The sequence below is a fragment of the Sciurus vulgaris genome (genome assembly GCF_902686455.1).
Source record: "Sciurus vulgaris genome assembly, chromosome: 11".
Taxonomy (NCBI): domain Eukaryota; kingdom Metazoa; phylum Chordata; class Mammalia; order Rodentia; family Sciuridae; genus Sciurus; species Sciurus vulgaris.
In genome coordinates, this window is record NC_136472.1 from 106,157,825 (window position 1) to 106,176,335 (window position 18,511).

Consider the following 18,511-nt stretch of genomic DNA (forward strand, 5'->3'; position numbering starts at 1 on the left):
CCCAAAACAATAATAAATTACCTTTCCTGGTAAGTCAGATAAGTGTGAGCACTTTTCCTAACCTGGCACCTCATTTATCTTAGTGGTTCTTGATCCTACTAGATCCAACACCCTTCTATTACATAAAAGTCTATATAATTTAATTTCTCCTTTTATATTTCTCCTTTTATATCTTGAAATGAAATTCATGGGTATTTAAAATAATTTCAAACACACTAACAAAATATTCTAATAGCAATATAAAGGAAAAATAAAATGACAATAATTAATTTTGTATTTCAATATGTACCTGCTCAAGCATGACTATATTAAAAGGCAATGAAATAGATGCTTACACCTACTTAAAATTGATACATTTAAATTTAAGAGAGGTAGAATTAAAAAAAACTATCTCACGCAACAAGAAAACAAAAATGAAGTATAGCCAAGTGATTTTTGGAAATGGTCCCAAACAATATCAAGTACAATTATCTCTTGATTTACAAAGCTGCATTTCAGGAAATTTAGTATTTATAAAATGTATGAAATACTTTTGTGTTCATAAATAAAATATGCTTTAGGCATAGAAAACTACATAAAGGTTTTCCCCCCTTTACAAATATTCCATACATAGGACATTCAAAAGCTATGCAGGAATTGAACAGCTCTTTGCTATGTAGGATTTTCTGTGCTTTACACAGGCCAACATTTCTGGGCCCACTAATTCACTGTGAAAAACTCAATGCTCCACACAACTCCAAAATGCCCCCTAAAGGTTAGTACCATTGATTTGGGAGCCACTGGTTTATATGAAACTTATGCATCTTAGCAAGTTTCAGTACCTATATGCATGCTAATATAGATTCTAGCCTTGGGCTGGGGGAAAGTGCCTACTGATTCCTGAGATCAGGCTGAAGCTTCTTTATATGATAAATGATATCAGGACTATTTTTAACTAAAAAGCCTAGTTCACCTCTAACCTAGAAGCCACTAATAAATTTCACCTAAAACTGAATCTATTAAAAAATAGTGAACAACAAATCTTTACATATACAAAAGAGAATTAACAGATACATTGATAATTCTGCCTCCTTTCTGTATCCACCTCCTCTTAAAATACTTTCCACACTGAAATAGAAAAAAAAATTAAAAAAAAAAAAACTTTCCACCGCACTTTTGGCAATTAAGGTCAATTAACCACTCTTTTATCTACATTAATGCAAAGATACGCTAAAGCAAATAATCCAAAGTCGTTTACATATGATATTGAAATGTATTTTGATAATTTTCAGAAATTGAGATTGGGAAATGGAATTTATTTTGGCACTAAAAAACTTCCATATGTCTACATATATTTTGTTAAATTAGCACATAATTCTTAGGACTGATAGTTATTAGTGTGCTCTCACTTTAAACAAAGATGACAATGGCTTCTCTTTACATAAAAGGATTTCTTGCTTAAGGGAATGTCATCACAGGGTTTGAACACAAAAACTCCTGAGTTAAAATGCCATTTAAAATGAATACATTAATGACTGAATATCCATTCAATTTCTACACATTATAAAAGACTTCCTGAAAATTTCCATCAAAATAATACTTAGCCTTAATAGGCAAAATGGCCATTTTAATAGCTATTTAGCCTGCATTTTTCATTTTGAATTTTACTAACTAACCAATACAACTTAAAAACAATCTTATTATCGTTATCTTTCTTTATATCTAAAATTGGTTAAAATAGCTCATCCATGTACAGGCATCATCTTGTGACAAAAAATAAGGAAATTTTTGTGCATAACTGAAATTTATTTTTCAGTATTATGATTTCTAATTGTTTCTACAAGTAAAGTTTGACATGATGTGGAACCTTCATGTTTGTTACTATGTGATGTAAGATTCACTTCTGAATCAGTTTGATGGTAACCAAACACATACACTAGCTCTGAAGGGCTCTGATTCCCATAAAAAAATAGGTCTTATCACTGGGCTTCGTGGTGCAAGCCTGTAATCTCAGCTGCTCAGGAGGCTGAGGCAGGAGGATCATGAGTTAAAAGCCAGCTTCAGCAACTTAGCAAGGCCCTAAGCTATTTAGTGAGACCCTGTCTCTAAATAAAAAATATATTTAAAAAGGCTGGGGATGTGTGGTTCAGTGGTTAAGTGCTCCTGGGTTCAATCCCCAGTACCCAAAAAGAGAAAAAAAAAATAGGTCTTATCAAATAATTTCAGAACAGAGGTCCTGTTTTCTATTATTAAACAGAGAATTCTGGTACTGATAAACAAATAATCCCACACATTAAAAAAACAAAAGCACATAATCCCAAAAACACATCTAATATAAATTTCTAAGCACAAATCAAATGTGTATATAAAGTTTTGTACCTACCTGGTACTAGGCCGTTTTTGCAGAGCTTTATCCAGGATAAGAGATGGAGCACTTCTTCTCCTTTCTGCAAGTGTTTTCATTTTCTGTTAAAGGGGAAAAAAATCAAAATGAAGGCCAGGTCAGATGGCTTGTAAGGGAAATATATGATTTCATTAAGGATTTTAAAACTATAACATCTAAAATAGGATAGTTAAGTGCCAAAAAGTAGTATAAGCAGTAAGTGTTTTTTGTGGTCAGAGAATAAAGAGGTTAAAGGTTGACTAGACTATTTTGGAAAAGTACCATCATAACCATTAGTATTGCTTCCTGTGTGTCTGGTCCTATGCGAGATATTGGGCATATACTATTTCATTCATAACACAAAGTATCATTAGGTTAGGCTCTACTAATAGGACCCTAACCAAGTTTCATAGAAAGAAAGGACTTGGAGAGGTCAAGGAAAGATGAGAAAAACAAGTTAAAACAGAAGCATAGCAACCAGATTCTTACATAAACATGCAATTAACCTTTAAATTGTGTTTTTTTTCTTTTTTTTTATTATTTAAGCAAATGGGATACATGTTGTTTCTCTATTTGTACACGGAGTCAAGGCATACCATTTGTGTAATCATAAATTTACTTAGGGCAATGTTGTTTGATTCATTCTGTTATTTTTTCCCTTCCCCCCCACCCCTCCCACCCTTTTTCCCTCTATACAGTCCTTCCTTCCTCCATTCTTACCACCCTCCTTATCCCTAACCCTAAACCTAACCCTAACCCTAACACTAACCCCCCCTACCCCCCATTATATGTCCTCATCTGCTTATCAGCAAGATCATTCGTCCTTTAGTTTTTTGAGACTGGCTGATCTCACTTAGCATGATATTCTCCAATTTCATCCATTTGCTGCAAATGCCATAATTTTATCATTCTTCATGACTGAGTAATATTCCATTATATATATATATATATACCACAGTTTCTTTATCCATTCATCAACTGAAGGGCATCTAGGTTGGTTCTACAATCTGGCTATTGTGAATTGAGCAGCTATGAACATTGATGTGACTGTATCTGTGTAGTATGCTGATTTTAAGTCCATTGGGTATAGGCCAAGGAGTGGGATAGCTGGGTCAAATGGTGGTTCCATTCTAAGCTTTCTGAGGAATCTCCATACTGCTTTCCAGAGTGGCTGTACTAATTTGCAACCCCACCAGCAATGTATGAGTGTACCTTTTTCCCCTATATTGTGTTTTAAATATAAATATTTACACATTTGGGAATGTCTTCTGCAAAAACTTTTTTTTTTTTTTTTTTTTTTTGCTGTAACTTATGAAAGAAAAAAAATTTTATTCTTTTTTTTTAGGTAAAATATAAGATAAACCGATACTTTGGATACTTTTCCAGTGACCTAAAATTTGTGGTAAATGAGGCCTTATTCAACTTAACTTTTCTGGATTAATTACTCCATAAATTCAATCTTACATATTTTAACAGTCAGAGGACCTGGTTCTAGAGATAGATAAGTAAGAGTCACAATATACTCACAAATAACAATCATTCTTCCAGTTATACCTTCTTGCACTATCTTGAGTATTAGACTGAGAGGTCTTACTCACTGCCCAAGGGTCCAGGCCAGCCATGCTTTGGAAGTGGATGGTGCTCTAAAAGGAACCATTTAAAACTAGATGGGCTCAATGTATCCCTTTACATGGTTCACAAAGGAACCACTTCTTAGCCAGTAAAATAGAACCTAGATCTGAACACAGGAATTGAGTAAAAACCATCCAGATAGAGACACTGAATTTCTCTGGCAAATTCTCATCCTACAAATTCACCAAGCTCCCAGGGATCTGTCTCAAATCACCGCAGCCACTATTTTGGCCTCTGTATTGGTGTTTCCCACCTTAATCTTTAAGTTCACATATGGAAACTATATTCCCAAATCTCCTAAGCAGATGAGACACCAGTTAAGGAAATTCTATAAAACATTAATGAAGGACAGGAAACAAAAGGGTTAAGAAATACAGAATATCAAACACATCAATCAGGTGTTATTAACCATGAATCAGTTTTAGACCCCAAGCTTACTTGTATAAAAATTTTCTGCATGATTTGTACTTCACCTGTCTTGTGGAGAAACAGCCCATATTGTCATCAGATTCCCAGAGAGTCCAAATCCTCCCAACTTCAGTGATTTCAATAACCTAGCTTATATATTACAGCTTGCAAGCTCCACCTCACTGTTTCCATTAGTCACACCCCTTAAAAACAACCCTCAGGGATCTAAAGTCTTGAGTTGCTTTAAGTGCAAAGTTGCAGAGAGAAAGGAAACTTTGGAGATAAGTATTTGTATTGCAAACTACAGCAGCATCTCCTCATACAGTCTTAATATTGGAAAACTGAAGTGACTTAAGAATGGGGACAGTTTGTTCATATGCATCAAGCTATGTTCTATATCTTTTATAGGATTCTGTTATTTCATAAGGGATCCATATTTGGACTCTGAAGTTGTGTAAAACTTAATTTCACAAATTCTCAAAGATCTAGTCTTCAAGATTAACCAGGATTCTTGTTCTACAGTTTTGACTCATTTGTTTTTGACTTATTTTGGGTTTGAGCTTGATTCCTACTCCCTATCCTGGTTCCTTTTATTCAGGACCTATATTTTTCTTACTTCAAAAACTGAAATGTGCCCAATCCTGTTAATTTCACCTAAACCCCTGGCCCTGTCTGTTTTGACCTAGAAGGTCTGCCTAACCTATCTTGTGGGGCTGTTCTATGACCTATCTCTACAACTTTATGTCTGCTTCCCCTAATGCTCTGACATTACTATCAACAGATCCAAGATCCTAAACTAGATGTTCATTAGTACGTGATTTCTTCAGCTCCAGTATATGATTTCTAATTCTGAGTTCCTTAGCATTCAGGTTTATGAAGAATTTGGAAAGGGTTCAAAAGTTCGTCATAAAATTATTTAAAATGTGGAGAAAACAGCCTATGAAAAAAAGTTAAAATGATCTGACATTTTTAATTTGGGACAGTAATCATTTCTAAATTAATATCGCAGGACCAGTGGAGGAAAGTAGGTATTTTTCAAGATAAGGCAAAATAGAAATGGAGGAATATTATAGAATGAGAATGCAGGGTGACCTTGAAGATTGACTCTGAGAAATTTGTGAACTAAGTTTTACACACAATTTTAGTGGGTTCGGAAATGCCTATAAAATGGATTTGTCAGGACTCTATGGACCTCAAATTAAGCAACCTTCTGATTTAAGAATATATTTCAGAGTGATAGCTATTAACCACAGAAGAGATAATCAAACCAAGGTGACAAATATTCCTCTGTAAAGGTGCTATTAAAATAGAACTTTTTCATGAAAAGCTAATGTTAGAGATCATTTGCATAGTGATTAGACTGTTTTCTGAATAATAAAACTGTCAGATACTGTCAAATACTAAGCATATCTATCCACTCATTCAAGCTGGATTCATATTGAAAAGAAAGCAATCAAATTATAGGCAGAATACCATTTTTATTTGAGGTCCTACTATGTGTACTCTGACTTACCCTACCACGAATGAGATATGTAACACAAGATGATTCAGCCACTTCTCTGAGCCTCTATTTCCTTACCTATAAAATGAGAAAATTTGGACTACATAGTTTTTTTAGGTACTTTCTATTTGTGATATTCACCCTGAATATGCAAGAAAACAAATAATATATGCACTATGCATTTAGGATTTGCAGACTTCATCTTGCTTATAAGTAATAAAAAGAATACCAAATAGAATGAAATTTAATCAGCAGATTTATGTATTAATTCTTTCAAAATAAATAGATTTCATTTGCTCAAATAGCAAAACAAAGTGACAATGGGAACTCTGAAACAAATTTACTGATACTCAGAAAAAAACTTGGATTTTCTTCTTGTTTATAACAATTACATGAAACACAATATATCAAGACAGAGTGAGACTACTGATTTCTTTACAAATGTATAATAGAACAAACTTGTCAGGACAGGTTGAGGTTATGCTTATACTAGCACCAACAAATTTCACAGTTGTTCTGTGACAGGATTAATTATGATTCTTTGCCTCACAGGAAACAGACAGTAAACTTAAGTAGTGTATATTTCTGTGTTACCTTAAAAAATTATTATCCACTGTGTGACTATTCTTCAGAATTCATAAGTACTTGATGTTTATACTTAGTAAACTCAATAAATAGTAGATACTGTTCTGGAAGGAAATATTTGCTTTTTTTGTGGGGGGAATATTTGTAAAAGGTAATCTTTTTTAAAAAATGGGTAAGATATACCCATTTTTAAAACGAGATACACTATTTTGCATTCTTGAAAATAGGTAAAAGTATACAATTTAATTTATCTTTTGGAAATGATTTTTTTGATATCAAACTATTTACCAAGTGTTAAGCAACCTCCAAACTGAATTTTATGTAATTTTATGCTAAAAAGACAACCACAAAGTACTGGATAACTATGTGCAAAGAATGAAGCTGAACTTCTAACTCACACCAAACACAAAAAATAACTGAAAAGCAATTTAAAAACCTAAAACGAAAGAGCTAAAACTATAAAAATCTTAGAAAAAAACACAGGCACAATATTGGCAATCTTGGATGAGGCAATCAATGATTTTCAAGATATGACACCCAACACACAAGAAAGAAAAGAAAACCCAGACAAACTGGACAATTCCAAGAATTAAGATAAAGCTCACGATGAAATGTCACTTCCTACAAATTAGAATGACTATAATTAAAAAATGATAAATAACTTACTGATGAAGACTTAAGAGAAGTTGGACGACTCCACTACTGGTGGACATGTAAAACAATTCAGTTACTGTGGAAAATAACACTGCAGGTCCTTAAATGGTTATGTGATCCTGAAATTCTACTCCTAGGTACAAAAACTTGTATAAAAGTGTTCACTGCAGCACTATTCATAATAGTCAAAAGTGAAAACAGCCCCAACATCAATCAACTGATGAACAGCTAAACAAAATATGGCATATATTTATACTATAAAGTTTTATTTGGCAATAGATGAAATACTGATACATGCCATAACATGAATGAGCCTGAAAACACCCTAATTTAGAGAAAAGTCACAGCCCATATATGATTCCATTTATATAAATGGTACAGAATAAGCAAATAACAGCATAATTTTTTAGAGAATATATTATTTATTGAATGTTATAATTCAATTTATTGATTTTTTGAATTTTTAAAAAAATTTTTAAAAATTTGTTTTTAATTATATGTGACAGTATAATATATTTTGACACTATCATACATACACGGAATATAACTTCCCATTTTTGTGGTTGTACATGATGTGGAATTACACTGGTCATGTATTCATATATGAACATAGTAAAGTTATGTCCAATTATTTTTACCGTAAGAGACAGCATAAATTAATGTTTGTCTATGGTCTGAGGATGTGGGATTAGGAGATCATAACTAAGAAGTGTGATGATGGATGTACAATTCTAGAAATATTCTAAAAGTTATTGAACTGTACACTTAAAGTAGGTAAATTGTATGATATATGAATTAAATTTGTTAAACAAAAAAAATCTAACTACCTAACTATTAAACCTTTGGGCAAACTTGTTCAAAGTCAGAAGCTGTAATATTCTTCCTTGTAGCAATCATCTGAAGTATAAAATACGAAAATGGAAAATTACCTGTCTTTTCTGTCCAATATATTTTTATGTAAAATGTTTCAGTGACTCTTCATCTGAATTCCTCAGAGATATGTGCAAAGCACCCACCTGCTTGCCACCACTCCTCACATGCCTTCTTTAGGGTTTTCACACAGTAAATTCAAGAGTTGTGTGTTAAGTGAATGAATTAACATCATCTATATATGAGATTTTTAAGATACTAGCATAAGTGTGCCTATTAAATGAAGTTATAAACAGGTAAATAAAGTTCTGTATTTTTACTTTTCAGAACTTGGAAAACACTTGTTACATAAAAACCTGCCTATAAACTCTAATTAAAATTTTAAGTTCTTGTCACCCAAGAGCTACAACACTATTTTTGCAATCTCTAAATCACTCTGACTCTAGTCATTCTTAGCTCTCAAAGCAATTATATGAAAATAAAGCATATCAAAAAAGGAAGAGGATGAAAGATTTAAGTCAGAGGTGAACTGCATTTTTTCACATTTTGCTTAGAAACAAAATCCAAGCATTTCAAAGTCAAATGAAATGGTGGAGAAGTCACTTTTAAGTAAAATAAATAAGCAGAGTATTAAAAGAAAAACTTTGCAGAAAGCTTTTAAAGAACTCCAAATTTTCAAGGGTAGAAAAAATGTTTAATAAAACTTACAAATTGGATTATTCAAATTTGATTATCAGTCCTTTTGTGACTAGTCTGTGCAATTCAGTGAGCAATAAACTTTCTTTTTTTACCTCCTCTGCATGCCTGCAGCATTTATTTTTGAAGACATACCCTAGTCACTGAACAATTATAGTTCAAAGACACTGGCTCTGCAAGCAAAAAAGAGAATTATTTTTAACCTTGCACCTTACTTCTGGCTCCTATTATCACAGTGATATTTTGACCACTGGGTAAGTTAAAGTTTTCTGCCCAGTATCAGTCTGCACTGTGATAAGTATAATCTTTTTTTCATTCATAAATCCTCCCATCCAGAATCAGTTTGAGCATTTAACTAAAATGAATACCACAGTACAGACTACTGTGAAGGGATATAAATTTCTTTCTGAGATTAAGAAAGACTTTTACTTTTAGCTCTTTCCTCTTTCCACAAGAAATTTATCACTTTGATGTACAATAAACATGAAAATCTATGTAATGTAGAACGGGCACTGGACTAGAAGACAGACACTGGGCTTTAATTCTAGGCCCTAGTTCTACCATATAATTTCTCAGATTCTCTTTAAAATAAGTATAATACCTGTCCTATCTACCACAAAGAATTGTATCATCAAATAAGAATAAAAACAGAACCAAGTCCATACAGACTCACATACAATGTCACCTAGTAATAACTATTATCAAAGTTGAGGTTCCAGGAAGTCAATATAGGTGTAGAAGAAGGAATATATTCTCCTAGGTGTAAATTAGGTCCCAGGTAAATAAGGAAAGCGAAAGGCCACAGAACAGCTGGGTGTTCCAGATCTTTGATATGTGAGTTGATGTGGTCATACATAAATTCCATTTTCAGATGCCAAAGACAAGTGACCAGACATCCAAAAACAGGTTTTACATTTCATTGATGCCACTTGACAGGTGTCTGTCAAAATTAGGTCAAGACTACTCAGCACACCACTGACATACAGTGCTGATGAGGTTGCTCCTGCTGTCAGTTGGATGTTTCCAATCTAAACTTGTCCTAGATAAATAGGATTTAAAAATTATAAAATAAACTGGGCTGTGTGCCTGCAAGCCTCATACATATACACATATATAACCTTGACATTATATAGCTACTTTTGTGACACTGCATAGTTCACAAGTTTTAGTGGTAAATTAAGTTATAAAGGCAGCAAGTTAATTATAATTACATGTTTGGGGTAAGCTGTATGTAGTCCTGAAAGGTACAAGATTCCCCAAATTGAAAAGAACCATACCACACCACATTCGGGACAGAAGGATAAGAACTGTTAAAGAATTCAGATATCTAAGTTATTGACTGGAGACTATTTCATTTTCTGTAGGTACCATCGGTTTTCTCATTTCTTCTCAGTCCACTGAATATGTGCCATTTGTCTGGCAGAATTTTCAACAAATCATAACCTGGGAGAATGCTAAAGTCATAGGAAGTTTTAGACAAATGCATAAAAATAAGAGATTAACTTTGGTTTTATGAAAACTATGATTTATTCTGCTCTAATATATGAATTTGAGTTATAAAAAGTTAATTTTTCCTCTACCATGTTAAAATGTATTACTATGTTCATATTTTAAGTAAGAAGAATTGGATATGAGTGTTTCTTCTCAGATTCAAGATGTATAATAAAAAAGCCTACTGAATTGAGAGAGTTTTAGCTGGTTTCCCACACACAGGATTTTCCACAGCAGAATTATCTGAGGTACAGGATTCAGTGCACCCACAGGTAAATTTGAAATATAGTCCTATACATCTATCTGGAGAAAATGACAAGTTCTCTAACCGAAAGCAAGGTTGAGTTATTAGCATGGAAATCAGCCTGGCTGAAGAGCTCCTAAAATACATCTGCCTCACACAAAACATTGAAAAGTAACAGATATCAAGGCATAAACCCCACAAAGGTTCCAAAGTAATTAGACCAGTGATTGTATCATTGGCTGTCACTATTAGTCAATGTTTACCAAACATTTACCTAGCAGTTGCAGCACATATAACAAAACAATTTTATGTACCTGATTTAATGCAACTCATTTTGTGATTAACACCAGAGATGGGTTCAGTAGGATACTGGTTGAAGCATGGGCATATTTTTCTCAATATAGAAAAATAAAACTAAAGCTTATTCCCTAAGAGGTTTCATTCAAGCTCCAGTACCAGACACACACATGGCGAAGTCAGTTCTTGGGGGTGTTCTACTATTAAGCACTATAAGCAGATTTGGACCTAGAGGAAGTAGATAAAAAAGAAAGAATGAAATTTACAACGGTAGCATTTTATGTAAGAATTATTAGGATGTTGAATTATTTCCCCTTAACTGCTTTCCTGTGTTTCTAAGTCTCTTTTCCCTATCCACAAACTCACCTATTTAAACAGTTTTCAATTAATAAGTGAAACCAAAGGGTCAATATGTTTAAGTCAGTTTTAGTCAGCTTTTTGTCTCTGGGACCAAAATACTTGATAAGAACAATTTAGAGGAGGAAAAGTTTATTTGGAGCTCATGGTTTCCAAGGTCTCATTCCATACACAGCTGACTCCATGCCTCTGGGACCAAGGTGAGGCAGCACATCATAAAGGAGGGGCCCAAAGAAGAAGGATGCTCAAATCACACTGGTGAGGAAGCAGAAAGAGTGGAAGGGGCCACAAGGAAGATGCACATCTCTGGGGCATTCCCCTAGTGACTCACCTCCTTCAGTCATGCTCTACCAGTCTACAATTACTCTCAAGACAGTCCATTTAAACTAGGATGGATTGATTAGTTACATCTCATAATCCAATCATTTTACCTCTAACTATTCCTGCATTAACAGGAGCTTTGGGAGGATAACTCATATTCAAACCGTAACAGCCAACACAAATCATCCCATGATTCAAATATATGCTTCCAGACATTAAAACGGTCCTGTACAAATATGGTTATCTGCATTATCTGTATGCCATTATATTTTAGAACTCTATTTTTTGGAATTATTATATGAATTTATTGTATATTCTTTTGAAGAGCCTCAAATTTTCAATGGAAAATCTTTGTTCTTTGAAGGTGGATTTGATTTTTAGAAATAGTCAAATCCTTTCACAAGCAAATATGTCAAGTGATCCAGCCAGGTAACTCTACCTGAGGTTAAAATAAATGTGGCTATAATATAAGAGCGTAACATCTTATATAGCATCTATACACAGTTCCTCAAATATACCTGTCTTAGGAACTTTGAATTTCCTGAAATTTTTTTTTAAAGCATGCTCTTTTTCACCCATAAAAGAATTAAGGGTGACTTCAAAAAGGTCTTCTCTTTGAATATTCTAATGCAGACTGATCTGGTTCAATATCCATATTTGTCCTAATCAGGGTTTTTGTCTGTTTCTTTAATAACAATTATAACCATTTATTAATTTTTTTTTGGTACTGGATATTGAACCCAGTGGCACTTAACCACTGAGCCACATCCCCAATCCGTTTTTACATTTTATTTAGAGACAGGTCTCCCTGAGTTGCTTAGAGCCGGACTAAGTCTCTGAGGCTGGCTTTGAACTCTAGGTCCTCCTGCCTCAGCCTCCCAAGCCACTGGAATTAAAGGTGTGTGCCTCCACAGCCAGAAATGTTTGTTATTGTTTATCTCTTATTCTGGATCTGTGCTGTCCAATATAGCAATCCCTAAACATGGTTATTTAAATTAAAATTAACTACAATTAAGTAAAATTAAAGGAAAAACTAATGAACTAGATATCACTAAAATGAAATAATTTTTGTTCTTTGAAAGATGCTGTCTGGAGATAAGAAAGACAAGTCACAGACTGAGAGAAAACATTTTGCAGATCATATATATGATGAAGAATTTGGATCCAGAATGTATCAATTACTCTCAAAACTCAAAGCTAACAACTCAATTAAAACTGGGCAAAATACTAAAATAGACACTTAACCAAAGATAATATATGCACAACAGATAAGCACATGAAAAGATGCTCAGTCATCAGTTATTAAGAAAACACAAACCAAAACTACTGGATACTACTTTACACCCCACTAGGATGACTATAAATAAAAAGATAGACAATAACAAGTGCAGATGAAAATGTGGAAAAATTGGACTCTAAAATACTGCTCATGAGACTGTGAAATCACTTAAAAAAAAAAGCAACAGTATCTTAGAAAGTTAAGTATATACCTAAAAAATGATCCACTAATTTTATACCTAAGTGTCTACCCCAAACAAAATCAAATTTCCATGCAGATTTGTATATGAATGATCACATTTAACAGTCAAAACTGGAAATAATCCAAATGATCATTAACAGATAGTTAAACTTTGGTCTACAGGTTGTGCATCCTTAACCTAAAAATTTGCACTTCAAAATGCTCTAAAATCTGAAAATTTTTGAGCTCTGATGTTAAGCTACAAGTGCAAAGTTCCACACTAGACCTCGTGTAACAGGCTGCAGTCAAAACACAGGTGCGCTTAAAGTATTGTACAAAATTAACTTCAAGCTCTGTATATAAACTGTATACAAAACATAAATGGATTTCATGTTGATATTTGAGTGCATTCTCTGAGATATCTCATTATGCATTCTAGGCACTGAGAAGAGAACCTGAAACAATATATTGAACTTACTCTATTCTATTTAGAATCCCTATTCTAAAGGTTTTCAAAATCAGGTGAGGGGTGCAAGTAACACATAAGAATGCAAATAAGAAAATATCAGGCAAAGAGTAATGATAATGACAATAAAGTAGAAGGTAGAGTATGACTGAGGGCTACTTTCTTCTAGATAATCAAAACAGGCTTCTGAGAGACCTAAGATCTAAACATTAAGAGTAAATACCATAAAGACATGGGGCAGGTGCAGAAGGAATAACAAGGCCTTAAAATAGGCCTGAGCTGATGACTCCACCTTTGAAAAAGAAGGTCCACTTGGTGGGAGAATACACAAGCAAGGGGAGGGGAGGCAGGTAAGTGGGAGAAGTAGATGCTGCCAAGAAAAAAGAATAAATTTTATCATAAAGGTGATGGAAAACCACTTCAGGATTTAAAGTAGATGAGCAACATGATAAATTCACATTTTTAAAAGATCATTCTGATACTGCTAAATGAAGAATGGGGATCATGTTAGGATAAGAAAGGTGTTAGACAATGAGGTTCTGCAAAGGTACAAGTGAGAGATGGTGGTGACATGGCTAACACTACAAAGGCAGTAGTAGAAAATGAAGCAGAAATTCAAGATACATTGCAAGTGACAGTAGCTATTCTGACGGATTGGTTGTTGCATATAAGGAAATGAGTTGAAAATGAATCCTAGATTTTTGGCTTGAACAACTGGGACACAATAATGTGAACTACAGACATGGGAAAAATTACAAAGAATAAGTGTTAGCCTTTAAATACACGTGTAAGTAGACACATGTCATCATTCACTCAATTTCATATTTAATTTTTCCAGCAAACTTGCAAAAGTAGGTACTGGTTTGGTAATATATCAACCCATTATGTTTTATAATGAAGGACACCATCTTGGAGACAGAGGCTATGCTGAATAGAAGGAATATGAGAAAAAAATGGTAAAACTACCCTTCATTTACTGGACAAGCACTACTTGACAAATGATGAAGCTTACTTTTAATGCTTTAAAGCATGCTTAATTAACCTTCGTAAAAAAGAAAGAAAATTGTTCAGGGATATAAATTGGATTTTCTTCCAATTCCTTAAGTTTACAAAAATCAACAATGCTTTAAAATCTATGTCAATTACTGAACGTTCATTTGCCTTCCTAAATGTGCCGCTAACCTGGTAAATTCACATGTGTTTATTTAGAAAGACTTGATCACACACATCCTCCCTCCATTTCTGAAGGGGAAAAAGCGACAAGGACAAACGGCAGCCTCAATACATCAAAGGCTGAGCCGGCACTACAACCCATACATCAAGTTCACAGACACCCCTACATGGCTCTGCGACATGGTCAAGGTCCTTGGGAGCTCACATAGACGTCTATACCTGATGCACCCATCTCTCTTCTCTTCAGCTGACCTCTAGCCAACCCACCATTCTGTTGGGAAAATTTATTAAAGGCCGTAAAATCTGGACAAGCAGGGAGCCTGTGCAACCCCTTCCTTGAATCTCTAGTTATAGCAATGCAATGCCTTAAAATGTTTCTTAAGGAAGAGCTCGATTCTCCCTCTAATCGCAACTTGTTTCCAGAGAAGCTGCAAAGGCACCACCATGACAAGGAATGAAAATGGCCAAATATCTGAAGATGTTGGGCTGGAGGAGGGGGAAACAGATATCGCCAAAGACACGCAAATCAACTCCTGAGAGAGACTAAGCCGCGGCCGGCAGCTCACTGCCCACGTGCACTTGCTCAGCTAACTGTTCCAAAGAAACCTGACCCGGGTCGGAATCCTCCCACCTCCGCGCACCGCCTTCATGGGCAGGGAACGCTACAAGTTGTTTCCCGCAACCCTTCTCCCACCTTTGACAGGAACACGCGCGCCGAGCCCACACTCGCACCCGGTCCCTCTCCCGCCCCGCCAAGCCCTCCGCGGGCGTGGAGCTCAGGTCGCAGTCCCCGCCCCCCCACCCTCCACCGCAGCCCACCGGCACGCACCCAGCCCGCTTCTAGGCCGGGCCAAACCTCCGCGCCCACAGCAAGCGCGGCTAGCATCCCACATCTGCCCCTCCAACTCTGACCACCACCGGGAGCCCGGAAGCGCCGGGACCTCGGCGCCCCGCGTGGGAGCACAAGCTTCCCCGCACCGCCTCGCCAGGTGAGCGGCCGAGCCCGCAGCCTCCGAGCCCCGCCACCGCCTACCTTCCTAATCGCCGGCTGTGGCGCCCGGGTAGGCGCCACCGGCTCTGATGACATCAGAGCTGACCCTGCCAAGGCCACCTCGGTGACCCGGGGCCCAGCACTCGGAGGGAGAGGAGACCCCCCTCAAACGGGGTCCGCGCTCGGGAACTGAGGGATGCGCTGGGCTGCGGCTCCCGCGGCGGATGAAGACGGGGAGGGGGCTGCGGTCCGCTGCGAAGCCAATCAAGCCTCTAGATACCGAGAACCCGGGGCTTCAGGGGTAACCGGGGGAGCGGCGGCGCGGCACGGCGTGAGGGGCGAGCGAAGGCGGGAATGTCTGCAAGAGCGCCGCCGCTGGGAACCCTGAACGTTAACCGTTAAATCCTCGCGGCGTCCAGCTCAAGCACAGCCGCGACCCACGCGAGGGCGCGCGCCGGCGTGGGGGCTGCGGCGGCGGCGGGCGCGAGCCCCCCAGCTTAGCCTCCTCACCTTCTTGGTGCCGGTGCCTCCCGCGATTCGAGACACTCCTGTCAGGGAAGAGGAGCGCCCAGGCTGCCCACCTAGAGTCTCCTGCTGGGGGGACATCGCTTCCATGAAGAAAATCTGCAAGCGAATCCAGCCTAGGAAGAGGCTAATTGGTCATATCTGCGGCTGGAGGGGCGACGACGCGCGTGCCGAGGCGCCACCGCCGCGCTCAGGTAAGGAGCCCAGCTCCGGTGCGGGCGGCGCGCCTCCCGTCGGGGCCATGTACCGCCGCCTGCGCGCGGCGCCGCAGGCTGCAGGCGATCACAGCCGCGACCGCCCGTCAGCGCCGCGGCCCGCCCCGCCTCGGGCCCGCCCCCTCCGCGCCGGGCGCCGCAGCCGGGACCGCCCCCTGCCGCCCTCCTCCGGCTTCGGCCCTCCGGGTGGGCAGCAGCGTGGGTCGCCCGCGTCCTTCTGTGTACATAGCATTAGGGACCAGGCGACTGACTGACCGACCTCGGACCGTACTCCTAGTGTGCCCAGCCCTGAGAAGCTCACCGGCTCAGGTCAAGCACGCGGGCCTGTAGTGCACGGACAGTCGCCTCTCACGCAGCCCTGCCCACTCCACCGACCCCTTCCTTTCCCGCGGCGTCCGGGGGAAAGGCGCCGCTTCAGCGCATGCATCAGCGGAGCGGTGGCGACCTCAGCCTGAACGCAGGAGTTGCCGTGATTCCTCTCTGGATTTCGGCGGACTGCGGCGAACCCCCACCCCCGCCCCACGCCCCAGGCCTCGGGGTGGGGTTGCACGTCTCAGAGTGCAGCGGCGGTTCAAATTTGGAAGCCCCGTGTCATCGCTTGACCTCTTGTGCAATTCGCAGTCGCTTAATAGCCTGTCTGGGTAACTCGGCTGACTGCAGCAGCCCCTGCATGTTTACACCCGCGTTTCCCGCTGTCTGCGGGCTGCAGAGATGCGGGCATTCTGAACGCGAAAGCGCAATTAAGGAAAATGCAGGCAGAGAGAGGACGCTGAAATCTGGCTTAGCTATTGAGAAGGCTACAATATGTGGAAGTGTTGATCAGATATCCGCGCTGAGAGCATAGCTTCCTGTTAGCCCAAATAGTGGCCCCCCCACCCTCACCCCCTGGCTGAAGAATAATCAGAGGAGCGGCTTTAGAGCCGAACTGGGTTGAGTTAGTATTGCTGCTCTTTACAGGACTGGCTGACTGGTGCGGAGGATTCGGTAGGTGGCATTCTTCCCTTGGAGTCAGAACTGGGAAAAAACAAAAAACAAAACAAAACAAAAAAAGGTTGCAGATTAACGAGGAAGGATACCACTACGATACTAGGTGGTTGCAGGATTGGTTTGTTTTTGTGATAAGAAGGGAAAAAAGCAAGGTTCCTGCCCGGGATTGGGCTGTTATTAGGACAGGTTGTAGAAGAATAGAACCCTGGCAGGCTCAGTTCCAAGCAGGGGATGCTGTCCAAAACACACACACATACACACATATGCACACACACGCGCGTGCGCACACACGCTACCAGCACCACCACTGACATCACAAATTTAATGTGAAAATAATGGGGATACAGTATTCCAGTTCATTTTAAATCTTGTCCACATCACATTGTTTAAAGTAGGCTTACATAGGCCTTCATGAATCATATATATATTACATATATATAGATAGATGAGATTTATATGCTTTATAAATATATGCTTTATATTTATATGCTTTTATAACTGTAAACTCCCAGTTTTTCAGGGGGACTTTTTTTTTTTGCAGCTGAGACCAGTGTGCAGCTACTGGACTTGCATCCACCATAGAGTTTTATCAAGAATTTTGCACTGTGGAGGGCTTGCAGCTCCTCTATTTCTTGTTTAAATCATCCTTTTATGACTTTTTTGCCTCCTTCAATTCCCTTCATGAATGGACATTCCCAATTTTTCTAACTTTGCTTCATTTTTTATTTCAATAACTTATCTCAATATCTCAGGTAACTTATATATTTAATGTTTATTCCCTATATCCAGAGAGCAGGAATCTTTTGTCCTTTTTTGTTCACTCTTGAACCCCAAGTCTAAAGCAGTATCAGGCAAAATAATTATTTGTTTGTTAATGAAACACAGAATTTGAGAGATGTGGAAAGACCAGACTAGAGTTGGTTGTTTCACTCAGAAGGCTCCATGAATCATAAAATAATTTTTTGTGTGACAAATGCCTTGTGCTCCTTCAAAGTATTATTTTTACTGCACATGTGGAAAACTCACTTTCACTTCTTAATTTGGAAGTGCTTTTATTCTGAAATCCATTAGATTGGGTTTGCATAGAAAACCATTTTATCCTTTCCCCAGGAGGAGTTTTGAGGCAGGTCTCACTTCCTAAAGAAAATTGAGCTGCTTCAGATTATCACCAGAGTAAGATTTGAACACAAATCCAATCATACCACTCCCTTGCTTAAACCCTTCTTTGGTATCTTATGTTTATAGGATAAATTTTAAATGCCATAGTATAATGTAAA

At 38.1% G+C, this 18,511-nt stretch overlaps 1 protein-coding gene across 4 annotated transcripts in view; it reads right to left on the minus strand.

Moving 5' to 3' along the window:
• Positions 1-16,681, minus strand: part of ARHGAP20 (Rho GTPase activating protein 20) — a 121,396-nt gene extending 104,715 nt beyond the window's left edge. For 3 of the 4 annotated variants that reach the window (XM_079101581.1, XM_079101580.1, XM_079101579.1), the window contains exons 1-2: positions 16,018-16,292; positions 2,363-2,445 (exon numbers count right to left, since the gene is read on the minus strand). In XM_079101581.1, coding sequence (XP_078957707.1) covers positions 2,363-2,445; positions 16,018-16,122 — 188 coding nt within the window. In that variant the 5' untranslated portion in view covers positions 16,123-16,292. Of the gene's footprint in view, positions 1-2,362; positions 2,446-16,017; positions 16,293-16,548 lie in introns of those variants that run through there. The other variant, XM_079101582.1, reaches the window with a different exon arrangement.
• Positions 16,682-18,511: the final 1,830 nt, after the last annotated feature.